General features: G+C 43.9%; 1 protein-coding gene across 1 annotated transcript; it reads left to right on the forward strand.

The window, feature by feature from the left end:
- Nucleotides 1-5718: 5718 nt before the first annotated feature.
- On the forward strand, nt 5719-11406 carry MRPL42 (mitochondrial ribosomal protein L42). Its single transcript, XM_053405919.1, has 5 exons — nt 5719-5822; nt 7217-7280; nt 8262-8346; nt 9168-9331; nt 11243-11406. The coding sequence occupies exons 1-5, from the start codon at nt 5738-5740 to the stop codon at nt 11286-11288; spliced, it is 444 nt and encodes a 147-aa protein (XP_053261894.1). The 5' UTR covers nt 5719-5737; the 3' UTR covers nt 11289-11406.
- Nucleotides 11407-13765: the final 2359 nt, after the last annotated feature.

A 13765-nucleotide genomic window follows, 5' to 3' on the forward strand; every position in this document is an offset into this window, starting at 1 on the left:
AGGGGAAACGAGCAATGTTCAAATGATTAAACTATATATCTGATTAATCAGCTCTTTCTGGATATCTCAATGTTAGTTACAAAATAATAAGGCATGCCATACTGTTTCAATTCCCTCTGAACCACAGGGACAGAGTAGGATATCGCTATCTCCTATCCAAAAGAGCTGAAAGTGTCACATTGAAACGTGCAAGAGTGGAATTTTGAAACATTTGGTTTGTTTACAGAGGTAGGGTAAAAGCCAAATGACAAAGGTGAGCTGGACTTATTGGCTACTGAAAGCAAATATTGAAAGTCTGTATCATTGATACACTGACTAACACAAGATCTAGCCTTGGCAAAACCATGTGAAAAATGCTGTGATTGAGAGAAAACCAGAGCGCCAATTTAGCAATTTAGCATCTTCACCCTTAAACTTACATACTGATCTAAACAAAACCAACAATACAAAAGAGTTGGTACTGGGTGATGCAGGACACATATTAGCAGCTGAAAGAACATGCATATAGTTAGTGTGAGAGACAGCTACAAGTCCTTCATTCAGCTATACCCAAATACAAATTAAAGGAAATAAAGAACTCCATGCAGCTAGGGTGCCCAGATGAAAAAGAGGACAGGGTTCCTGCACTTATGTGCAGAAGAGGTGATTTTAGTAGCTTTAGCTTGCATGACAACAAGTTACAACTCCTGAAATTCCCGCTTCTGCATAACTTTGAAAGCTGCAAGCTTCCTGTTCTCTTTTCTATATCTTCCTTGAGGGTGTGCCAGAGGAAGAGGAGAGAGGAGGAGTGTGTGAACTGAAGGTTTGTCGCAGCTCATTCCTGTCAAGTTAAACAATGGTCTGAATTCAGCCTGTGCAAATTTGTGTTCTGGATTTATTACAGTAGTTGTATTCCAAAAACAGCCCAATTCACCCTATGCATTAATTTGATATCTGAATCAAGTCTATATAAAACTTAAGCCAGGTGACGTTCAAAACAATAGTAGTAAATTAATGATAACACAATTTTGCTACTTTCTTCAGTACCTCTGGGGAAGTGTTTTAACTCAATGATAGAGCATCTGTTTTGCATACACAAGGTACCAGGTTCAATCCCTAGATAGGGCTGAAACCCTGGAGAGCCATTTAATATCAGTGCAGACAATACTAAGATAGATTAGCTAGATGAACCAATGGCTTGACTCTATATAAGGCAGGACCGATAATTAAGTACAAAAGTTGACTAGACTTCTACTCCTTGAGTAGTTGTGTGAAGGAAGAAATTCCAGCAAGTGCTGCCTTTTCTCAACTTTGCTTGACATGCAACACCACTAGAAACCCCCACTTCTACACAAGAACAGTACAGTTCTAGTAAAGGCACTGCAATCCTGTCCTCTTTTGTACCTGTGTCAAAATTAAAATTTTCTTTGTATATGCTACTGTTCGGCATCCACACAAACATAATGTTACCTCTCATTTTGCCTTTTGCCACCCTGCTAGTACTATTTTGGCCTAAACTCTGTAGCTTATGAAGGCTTTGCCATGAATTCTGAACTAAAGGTTTCTAATTGCTTTCCCCATTGTTTTTAAGTTTTTCCAAGTTTACGTAATCATAATCTAACTACTTGTAAGTGAGAAGCTGTCACAGAGAGAGAGGGAGGGAGGAAGAGAAATTTATTCCTAGAAGCAGATTCCTTTTAGATCTTCAACTGCAGTTAGCCCTGTAACTCAACTCCTTGCCCTTCAGTCACAAGCAGTGAAATTATATGCCAATCCCCTTTCCAAATTATCCTTGCTTCAACTTTGCTTCTTGCAAAGACTTTTTAAAGATACCAGTGACATTCCAACTCAAGTGCGTAGCATTTGAAACTCTATTCATAGCCAAGAGCTACGCCAAAAATGAATCTGAGAAGATTTTAGGTTATTTTTTTAGAGCTGTCATGTTTGCATGAGCAGTTTGTTATACCATAGCAGCAAAAAGTCAGATTTGCGGAATTAATTCTGCTTCATATTGATTAAAGGGAAAGAGCTCTGCCTTTGATTCTATCTAATCACATATGCAGGACGTGGGTGGCGCTGTGGGTAAAACCTCAGCGCCTAGGACTTGCCGATCGCATGGTTGGCAGTTCGATTCCCCCAGCGGGGTGAGCTCCCGTCGTTCGGTCCCAGCTCCTGTCCACCTAGCAGTTCGAAAGCACCCTTAAGTGCAAGTAGATAAATAGGTACCGCTTTCTAGCGGGAAGGTAAACGGCGTTTCCGTGTGCTGCTCTGGTGCTGGTTCGCCAGAGCAGCTTCGTCATGCTGGCCACATGACCCAGATGTGTCTGCGGACAGCGCTGGCTCCCGGCCTCTAGAGTGAGATGAGCGCACAACCCTAGAGTCTGTCAAGACTGGCCCGTACAGGCAGGGGTACCTTTACCTTTTTAATCACATATGCACATTTCTGCTACCATACCTGTGTAATCCACAACACTCTTCATAAGTGACTGAGTTGAATTCACAAAAATAGTGGCAAAAGTTGTATAAGTTGCCACCTACAGTGTTCCTCAGCCTTTATTTAACAGCTGTCTGGCATGCAGAAATTTGTTAAACAAAGCATTTATCAACGTTTCAACCCCATACAAGGACCACAGGAAGCTGCCTTACACTGAGTCAGACTATTGGCCATCTATTGCAGACACTGGCTGGCAGCAGCTCTCCAGGGGTTCAGACAGATGTCCTTCTACCTGGAAATGCCAGCCGTTAAATTAGGCACATGCAAAGCAAATCTTCTCCCAAAGAGGGTAGTTGCCTTATACCGAGTTAGACCAAGCTCAGTATTGCCAACACTGACTGGTAGCAGCTGCCCAGCCCAGGCTTTCAGACAGGAATCTTTCCAAGCCCTACCTGAGGAGTTGAACCCGAGATTCCCCCACCATCACCACCAACAAGCAGATGCTTTTATGGTGAACTGTGCTCCTTCCCCAGAGCAGGGAAAGTCTTGCCTGCTCAAGTTAGGGTGAAGCAGTCGGCTGGAAGAGAAATGCCCCTGTACCACCTCTTTCTAGTTCTATGTATCAGTGTGGGTGGAAAGTTTCTATGCTCCTAAAAAATAAAAATAAAAACAGAGCAAAACCAGCAAGAGTCTTGTGACAAATTAAAGACTAACGTGCTTTGTTGTTTTTGCTGCAACCCACTAACAGGACCACTGTCTAAAATTAAAAACATGCAGTCTTAAAAACCTCAGCTGCTTTTTCATTGGGCAGCCTTCGGAGGGCCCTTGCCAGGACTACATTTCCCAATGTGCTTTGGGGCTTAGGAGAGCAGCTCCCGGACGTTGCCTCGCGAGTTCCTTTTTGCCGTAAAGGAAGAAGTGGACGGTTCCTGCGAGAACGGCGAACTCCGTTGCTGCTGGGTTGGCTCGGCCGGGTAAGCGGCTTCCTTCCTCCCTTCACCTTTTCCGACTTCGCCTCCTGGCCGCCTCGCCCTGGAAAGTGGGGGAGGCAGCCGGGGAGCAAGGAGAGCCTGACCTGTCGGTTTGGCGCTTGGGAATCCTCTCCTTGCTCCTGCCGGGGAAATCAGCGCCGAAAGCGAAAAGCCCCTATCCAAATCCTTTCCTGCGGTTGGGGCGCGATGAGGAGGCGAAGGGAAGCAAAAGCGCTTCCCCACGTGCAGAATGCCCCGGTCGGGTCATTAGGCGCGCGTGTTCACTTCTGCCTCCTCCGAGCAGCGATTTCACTGCGAGAGCAAAGCGGCCGTGGCTGAGCTGTTGTCAATGATGCCGCCGCACCCTGCCTTAAAATAGATCCGAGAAGTTCTAGCGTTGGGCTTTAGCGTTCTGACGACCGGTCGAATCATCCGGGTTCGTTTCTGCAGTGCGGCAAATACTTATTGGCTGGCTTGGATGGTTAGTTGCCGCTCTGGAGAGACCTTGGATCTGCATCTGAAAGCACACACACGCGTGTACAGAAGCGAGCCTGAGGCGAATCAAGGCAGGCATAGGATATACGGTATACTGTTCTTGCTCGCTGCTAGGGGTGTAACCAGTGGAATTCAGTGTAAAGAACGTTGCCCGCATTCCCTATATGTGGTTTTGACAGCCTTGCACATGAATCCATGAAGGTTACTCGCTGCAACAAAAGTTTAGTGGCTCTTTGTTTAAAGTCTCTGTTGAAGGTTAATAAGCACGAAACAGCGTTGGTTGCTCTTTGGACTCTGTGGTAGTAGAAACCCTCTCCAGGACCACTTCCTGCCTCTCTCTGAATAAAGGACCCCTTCAGAGGGAGGCTTGGCTTGGGCCCACACTACATAGAAACCTGTTGCATCATTGCTAGCTCCTTCCTAACAGTAGCAAATGCTGTTTAAACAGTATTTGGTTGTAGCAGCAAAAGTGGTGCTGCTGCTCCATATCTGGTAGGAGGCTCCTGATAGTAGGGGGTCGCAGTGGGTGGCGGTGGCAGCAGCCACAGACAGCCCTGCAAGCAGCAGATGGGAGTGGAATCTGCCACCTGAGCCAGACCTGTCCATCATAGCTGATACCATCTTGCTGCTGAAGAAGGGTCTGGGAAGGAGAAAAATCACTTCTGAAAAATATCTTGCTGAACCTGAGTGAGCAGCATTCTGTCAACTAGCTGCTAATTGGGGCCAAGTTGTTCAAGAGTGTGGTGGCAGGCCAGCTCTAAACAGTCCTGCAAGCTAGGTGTGTTGTGTGTGTGTGTGTGTGTGTGTGTGTGTTTGCATCATCCTGTTCTGGTCTCCTTTTGGTTCCAAGCTAGATCCAGTTTATTTGTGGAAGGAGGTATTTGGAACCCTTTGATTATTGTACTGCTGTTTGCTGTTTTTATGTTGTATTTTTAATTGTTTTAAGGCTGCAATCCTGTACCCACTTACCTAGGAATCAGCTTCGTTGAAATCAGTGAGATTAACTTCTGAAAAGATGTACAGACTTGCAGAAAAGCAGGATAAAAAGTGTTTGAAAATAAATTATATGAGGAAAGAACTGTTCTCACATGGCTCAGGCAGTTCATGATAACATTGTTTGGTAATGCTGTGACTGAGCCATGGAGCACTCGCATTGTCTTGTGGGGCTCAAAGCTGAGGTAAACTTCCTGGGTGGTATTCATGATTTATGTTCATTAATTCCAGTGGGTCTGCTCTGAGTTGCACTTGGTTGACTACTACACCACTGCCTCCAGAGTCTGTACAATTGGTATAATGAAATTTTAGAGAAGGGGTGGGAAGCTTTTTTTCAAGCAACCCATTGGTTGTCTCATGAAAGTGGTTGGTGGACTCTAGGACACAAAATGGGTGGAGCAGAGAAATTAAGGTGACTCTTACCTTTGTAACAATTGACGGCATTCCAGCCATACATTAGAGTTTTCTGCATACACCACAGACACGCAGTCAAGGATGCATTTTAGCCAACCAAAAGCACTTGGGGGGGAGCAAAGCAGAGCCAGCAATAGTTATCGCTGGGGAAGAGTTCTGAGGGCCAGGAAGAGAGTCCTGCCAAGCCACATTGTTCTCCTGGGCCTGAGGTTCCCCACACCTGTCATAGGGAAATAGGAAGGCAAAGATAGAGAAGACTTTGCATAGTGAAAAATTAAACAGTGAAAGCCTGGAAGCTATTGAAATGTGTACAAGGTGACTTGCAAATTGTGGATCTAATACGTTTTGACTAATCTCCTGACAAACCACTGATTCCCAAACAGTGACGGACTGAACTGCGCAGATTTTCTTTAAACATCACTGTGACGTGACAGCTGTTTTGCCTGCTACTATGGCCATGGCATCACGAAGGGCTGTGTTGTCGAGGACTGCATGGGCGCGTTTGGCCGCTTTCACCAAGCAAGTTCTGTCTCCTAGTAAGTGTGCATGGATTCTCTTTTAACTCTAATGGAGTGGGATCTTGCTTTGCACACACAGAAGGTGGCTGCTGCTGCTGCTGCTGCTGCCATCACCATGGAGCTAAGCAGCTTGTGGTTCTAGATGGGAAAAGAGTTTGTGTCTCCACTCAAGAGAAGCATGACTGAGCCAGCTCTGCTGCAGCAAAGCTGTTCAGCAGCACTCCGGTAGTACAAGAAGAGAAGCTTCTTTCTTTTCCCATTCAAGCCTTGTTGCCCAAGTCTGTGTCCAGGGAGCCTGGAGAAATGCGCTGCTGGCTGACAGACATGCAAGAAGGAAGACTATATGCCCAATCACTCTGTTGGAGGGGAGGAGCAATAACCGGGAAAACCTGCAATGGCATAGTAGCCTTACATGGATGGAAAAGTAGAGCCCTCCCCTTTATTCCTGCCCATCTCTCCCAGAGTATTTGGCATAGAGCTGCCTTCACCAACCTGGTGCCCTCCAGCTGGTGGTAGGCTGCAACTCCCATCAGTGCAAGCTGCATAGCTGTACACTGCTGGTGCTGATGGGAGTCATAGTTCAGCAGCATCAGGAGGGCGCCAGGTTAGGGAATACTGTCATAGAGTTTGGACCGTGTGCTGCTGCAGAATGGCGTACACACCCAGCTTCCCAAAGGGTGTATGTGTTTGCCCAGCCTTACCTAATTTGGGTGGGTTCCATCTTTTCTCCTCTCACTCCCCACCATTTTTTAATGGAGGCTGCTTCTAAAGTGACACCAGTTGGAGAACAGAGGCAGAGGAAGTGGCAAAGCAGCACTGGACTTTCTTTTCTTATCCGCAACGTATTGAGTGGCAACTCTGCCATGTGGCACCTGAAGCTGGGGAAGGGTCTCCCTTGCATTGAACAGTCTGCAGGAGGGGCAGGGGGAGGGAAGAATACTTGGCTATCAATCAAGAAAGGTAGGACAGAGCTGTGTAGCTCTTCTGTTATACCATATGTATCTATAGGGTTATGTGGTGTCATACTGCTTTTTTTCAAAGCAGTCTGACACCTGTAAATATTGTGCAGTGCCAGTGAGGGACATTGCTTGGGGAGAGGCTTTGAAAAGTGAGATAACTTAACACAGACATCCCCAAACTTAGCCCTCCAGATGTTTGGGGACTACAACTCCCATCATCCCTAGCTAAGAGAACCAGTGGTCAAGGATGATGGGAATTGTAGTCCCAAAACATCTAGAGGGCTGAGTTTGGGGATGCCTGACTCAACATGTCTTCACATTGATTTATGTTCAATCCCTAGTTTAGTACTGTGAGTTGTTACAATGACCACTTTATGCTCAGCAGTGTTCAAAGGAAACCCGCATTGTGCTGTTTTCTGTCTCCGGTGTTTTACTTGGCTCTTACATTTTCAGATGCATCTGTATTTTGCGCTTGTCCCAAATCTACATATTCAGCTCTTCCCGATGACTATAACTGGTATGTATTAAGCCATTCAGATTTAACTCAAAAGTTCATTTCACAAGTGTGTGAAAAGACACCAGGATGTCAGTTGCTAATATTAGAAGTAGCACAATTGCCAGTCCACTCTTACTGCTAGAATAATTTATGAATTTTAGAATCTCTGTTTTCATTTCTCATTAAAAGAAAACACCATATTTTAGTGGAGTTGGGCTTTTGTAGAGCTATGAAGACTTGCTGAAAATGTATTAGACTCTGGAGAGATGCTGCTGGCCAGATTCTAGAAGATTGAGGTATAAGGTATATTGGTATAAGGCAGCTTCCTATGCACTGTTCCTATGCACTGCTTTCATAGTAATCACTTTTGTCTTGCATCAGGCTGAACATCTCATTAGGATATCAGCTTAGTTGGGCTTGCTGTCAAAGAACTTGGCTTCAACAGCCCTAGTTTAGGTATTTAGTATTGTTCTACCTTGCCCACAGATTTTTTGAATATAAATGAAGGTCTCTATGCTCTTTGTCTAATAAACTCACTAATTTGGATGTTTATGAGTGTGATTAGTAGCTCCATAAAAATACTGCTGTGAGAGAAAAACTGATATTGAAGTCAGACATTTCATTAGGATTGTTTGGACAACACGTACCGTTAGTGCATATTCTGGTTGCAAAGAACTGGGGAGGAAACCCAAACAGTGCTTACTCACTGTGGAAAGACTGATGCCAAAGTGCATGCCAAAGGTTACATACTTCAAAGGACTATACTACAGGAAAACAAGTGCTCTGCCTTACTGGACAGCTAAACAGCATTTTTGGTCTATTAGAACAACTTTAAATCATATAAATAAATTTAGATCAATTTAAATATTGTATAAAAATATTTTCTTGAGGTTTAGCCTCTATTCTGGATTTTTAAAATTATTATTTCATTTAATTATGCAAACGTTTTAGTTAAAACAAGAAGGAAAAAGCCTTGTCTAATGTCATCTCTTTCTTTTTTAGCAAAGTGGAACTTGCCGTGACATCGGATGGAAAAACTATTGTTTGCTATCACCCTTCAGTGGACATTCCATATGAGCACACAAGAGTATGTGAATCTGCAAAAAAATATCTTCCTGATTTTATCAGGCGAACATAGCTCATATTTGGGTACCCTCCCAGTTTTCTTCTTGGTGGTTATCCTTTACCATGAACGTGATTTAAAAATAGCCTTGTGCTCAAAACTTAAGCTTGGCACACTTAACATAGCTTAAATTTTCAGCTTGATCACCAAGAAGTTCAGATCTGTGGCAATATATACAAGTTCAGCGGAACACCCTAGTCTTCAGCCCTTTTCAAGACTGCATGCATCATTTCACCTTGCTGTTATTTCCCAAAGTAATCCAGATATCTAGATTATGTTCATCTTTAAATTCTGTTCCATTAAGCGGAGCACTATTTCAGTAGCTGTTCTCCCAGAGCCAGCAGAAAAGAGGCTGCAGTCTACATTTCATGGATAATTAGAAGCCAGAAATGCACAAGTAGTAGTGAGAATGAGCTCTTGCAAGTAGTTTAGTTCCAGCAGAAGTTGCTTGGATCAAAAGAGGGGGAGGTTATTCCCATATAAGGTTCAGAACAGTGGCAAGCAAAAAAGCTAGAGAAAAATAGGACTGATAAATTTGTTTGGAGTGAAGAGTATTCGCTTTTGTTCTGCAGCATAATGGCCAGGATTCAGCATGCTGTAATCTTTGGATGGGGTGGGGTTTTAAACGATGTATACAGCAAAATGGCAAATTACATTCAGCCTAAAACTAGCAATACCTGCACATTTCATAACTGTAAAGCAATAAATATATATGTTTATGGCTTTTCTTTGGGGGGGGGTGTATTTTTTTTAGTTTGTTAATTGGGGCAGTTTTCTTTTGACAGCCCATTCCACAACTAGATCCACTGGATTATACAGAAGAAACACATGATCAAATCCTGAAATCTAGATTGGATGGAAAGGACTTCAAGAACCAGCAAGGTCCTATGATTGAGGAACTTAGTAAAATGTTTTACACAACAAAGCACCGCTGGTACCCTGTGGGACAGTAAGTATTGTGTGGGAGGGTGACGAGTACTGCAGAACCTGGATTGGGTTGGATCCAGACTTTGCCTTCCACAGATGGAAAGGCCCCTTCATCCACAGAAGGGTTTTCCTGCTAGCAGAGGGGAGGAAGGCAACATTTGTTGATTCCCTCCTCCCCCAGCAGCCTCCAGTTCATTCTTCCATGTTTTCAGAGGTTCCCTCAACCCTCCAGAATAGTTGGGGCAAAGCTATTTTGGGTAAGATACCAGGATTTTCATCTGCTCTGATTTTAGCTCCTACCTAAATGGCTATACCGATAATAAAGTACCTTAGAGAGAAATATATATCCAGATACATATGAGAAGACTTGTGCTTATCCAATACCTAAGTGGGCTAGGAAACATGGCGCTTGAATTTCTGGAATGGTTTGTTATGTTGAGAATTATTGATAATAATTTAACTCATCTGGTCCTACCAGTAAGATTTTTATTTTATTTTTTGTATAAACAATGTAATTCATGCAGGCATGAATACCGATCCAGTTTTATGTTTGGCAGTCATCTATAGCCCTACCAACAAGAAAACAAACTTGCTTTTTTTAAAAAATGCAGGAATTCCTTTATTTTGTATTTTTTAACATACCTTTATTCATACTTATTCAAAGATATAGAAAACTTCATATCCATTCGAAGTATCACAATGAACAGTAGATGGTGAAAACAAGGCTGTCTATAAACAACATAGACATAACAACATGTCTATAAAAGTCTACAGCATAAAAGTTTACCACATAAAATATAAGATTACAAGCATTAACATAGCTGGAGCAGAGCTTCTTAGCTGCCAGAGCAAATTTGGCTACCAGATGAGTATATTGTAGATATTTATCAGCTATGAGTTCAACTGTCACTTCCTGGAGCGGATCAGCCTGGGAACCGGTTAAGAATAGATGATAAAACATTTCCATTAGATTTTGTATATAAGGAGCAAATCAATAGATATCCTTGACCTGATTACATCCATAAATGTGTTTCCGTTCCATATGGGGTATTCCAAAGTATCCCCCCCTCTAAGTATATCGAGGGCATCTGCTGGAACCTTATTTTGACAAAAGGCCCCAATAGTTTTTTCCACAACTATTCAGGGTCTCAGGGTAATGGGGCTTTGAATAAAAAGGTAAAGGGACCCCTGACCATTAGGTCCAGTCGTGACCGACTCTTTGACGTGCTTTCGAACTGCTAGGTTGGCAGGAGCAGGGACCAAGCAACGGGAGCTCACCCCGTCGCGGGGATTCGAACCACCAACCTTCTGATTGGCAAGTCCTAGGCTCTGTGGTTTAACCCACAGCGCCACCCGCATCCCTGGGGCCTTGAATAGTTGTCCTTAATTTGAGGACACCAAAGAGACTCATCTGAAACCTTGGAGAGCTGCCGCCAGTAATTGTGGATGTTACTGAGCTGGATGGACCAGGTAGTAAACAGATTTCCTATGCTACACACATCACCTAGAATTGTGTGTCGCAGTCTCTGGCCATATAGTCCTGCAGTTCAGCCACTGTGGATGTAGTTTAGCATAGAAGCAGAAGTCTTGATCAAGCTCTTTTTTAGCACAGTTAGCAAGAGAGACACAATCTGATGCTGTGCTGAGTATAGGATCGGATATAGGACTCCTAGGGAACTTTCATCCTTTGTGTGCTGCTGGAAGTTGGATTTGCCCACGAACTAAAAAAGTACAGGGTATTTTTGCACTACAGAAGACTTGATTTTTATTTTTATTTTGTATTGGGCAGACAAATATACAAGGTATAATAAATGTAATGTCAAAACACAATGTCAACATGACAATCACTGGTCTCTTAAAACGGAGTATTCAAATGACTGAACGTATGACAAAATACATTTTAATGTGTTTCTTCTCTTTTTTTCCCTTCAAGGTACCACACTAGACGCAAGAAAACCAATACCCCTAAAGACAGATGAACACCATGTTTGTCACCTTGTTGTTGCTGTCGGGGCAAGTGACTACTTAAGTGGATGAGATTGCTTTGAACGTGTATATATATGTTAGGTTGTCATTAAAGTACTTTTCTAACTCAAACTTGCTTTGTGCCTTCGCCCGTTCCTGTGTGCTGGTTTGCTGGGCCTAATTTCAGAGCACAAGGACTGAACTAACAGCTCGCTGTTCCTACTAGGGCAGACCTTGGAAAACAAGGCCAATGCTGCAGCTGAAATGAGTGTTAAACAGGGGGTTGAAATCCAAGGCAACTTTGTGATGAGACTTGTGATGAGCAGAGGGAGCCCAGAGATCAAGAAGGAAATGCATAGCCAACAGAACTGGATGCCTCAGACTTCTAGGAGACTGACACTAAATAAGTGAAACATGATGACCACGAAGACTTACGTGAAGAAACATTAAGCCTCCAGCGCCAGTCATGATGGCAAGTAATGCCTGTGTGGAACATTCATGCTATGCCTACTACTGGAATTAACCAGCTCTAGTAAAGCTGTGTTCCAGAAATAATTTACTGAATGTTATTGATTAGCAGTTTTCCCAGCTAAACAATGTGGATTGAAGAATTTGGCCTACATCCAGTGCTGTAGCTCTGCTCACGCAACAGAATTTCCTCTCCTCCAGCCCCCCACATGCACAGAAATCAGCTCTGAAGGAGCGGGGGGGGGGCTGGGGAGGAAACAGAGGTCCTGTTTTGCGAGCAGAACTTCACTCACACAGCAGTAAGATACAACGCTTGAGACAGTTTTATCTCTTAAGTCTTTGGACTCCCAGTTTGGCTTACAAAAAATAACTAGTTATAAAAAAACCAGTGTGGAACTTCAGCTCTTTGCTTACTGATTTAAATATTTTATTAGTCAAAAAACTATCATTTACAAAGTGGTGTAGAGAGTAAAGCAGAAGATTCTTCTTGCTCATTGTGTAATAGAATACACAATGAAAAAGGGATTGAGGGGAGAAAGCAATTTCAAGTATCAATTCTTAATTATCTAATCTCAGCAGTACTTGACTGGACAGTTAAGTCCAGTCGCAAATGACTCTGGGCTTGCGGCGCTCATCTCGCTTTACAGGCTGAGGGAGCTGACGTTTGTCTGCAGACAGTTTTTCCGGGCCATGTGGCCAGCATGACTAAGCCACTTCTGGTGAAACCAGAGCAGCGCACGGAAACGCCATTTACCTTCCCGCTGGAGCGGTACCTATTTATATACTTGCACTTTGATGTGCTTTCGAACTGCTAGGTTGGTGAGCTCCGAACAACGGGAGCTCACCCCATCGCAGGGATTCGAACTGGCGACCTTCCGATCAGCAAGCCCCAAGCCTCTGTGGTTTACACCACAGTGCCACTCGCGTCCCAGTCTTGACTAATAATGGGAAAGTAATTATCATGTTTTGCAAGATATTTGTTCATATGTTGTAGGCACGGAATGCCCAGATTTCCTGCATAATTGGAACGTTGCATAAGAACATGAATGATTTGGCTTGGAACATCTTACAAGACTTAAAGGTAAAGGGACCCCCTGACCATTAGGTCCAGTCGCGGACGACTCTGGGGTTGCAGCTTTCATCTCGCTTTATTGGCCGAGAGAGCCAGTGTGCAGCTTCCGGGTCATGTGGCCAGCATGACTAAGCCGCTTCTGGCGAACCAGAGCGGCGCACGGAAACGCCGTTTACCTTCCCGCTGGAGCGGTACCTATTTATCTACTTGCACTTTGACATACTTTTGAACTGCTAGGTTGGCAGGAGCAGGGACCAAGCAACAGGAGCTCACCCTGTCGTGGGAATTTGAACTGCCGACCTTCTGATTGGCAAGCCCTAGGCTCTGGTTTAACCCACAGCGCCACCCACGTCCCTAGACTTAAGTTTCCCCAAAGCATCAACTCGGCTTAATGTTGGGGAAATTAAATGGAGCTCTCAGGTGCTCTTGTACCATTTCTGCTTACACTTGTAGCCATCTTCTTCAAAGTAGGGCAACAGCAACTCCAAATGGATGGTGGGCACATATCAGCTCCTCTGATGGTACAGATTATGTCCCAGAGAGCCTCTTCACAGAAAGGTGTTGAAGACATGATCTAGAAAAGTATCTCAATCCATTTCGGCGGGATCTGTCTAGGGCAGCTGGAAACATTACAAGTATTTGGGGAGTGGGAAATGTAAGAGAATTTATACCATTAATCTGCACTGTCAAAGCGTCAGTTCTCACTGATTAAAACCAGCATGTCATCTGCTGCCCAGGTGCCTATGGAGATGGGAAGAATTGAAGCAACATATGCTCCAAGCTCCGACTTTGGGTGGGTTGGAGAGGAAAGGCATGTCCTCGGAAAGTATTAATCTTGGAAGCAGAAAACCAAGTGCATAAATGCATGCAAAACATGAGTTCCCCAAGTATGTGAAAGGTAGACTAAGACTAAACTGTACCTCATCACTTCAATTAAAAGTGGCATGCGGG

Source organism: Podarcis raffonei, chromosome 10, assembly GCF_027172205.1.
Source record: "Podarcis raffonei isolate rPodRaf1 chromosome 10, rPodRaf1.pri, whole genome shotgun sequence".
In the NCBI taxonomy this organism is placed as follows: Eukaryota; Metazoa; Chordata; class Lepidosauria; order Squamata; family Lacertidae; genus Podarcis; species Podarcis raffonei.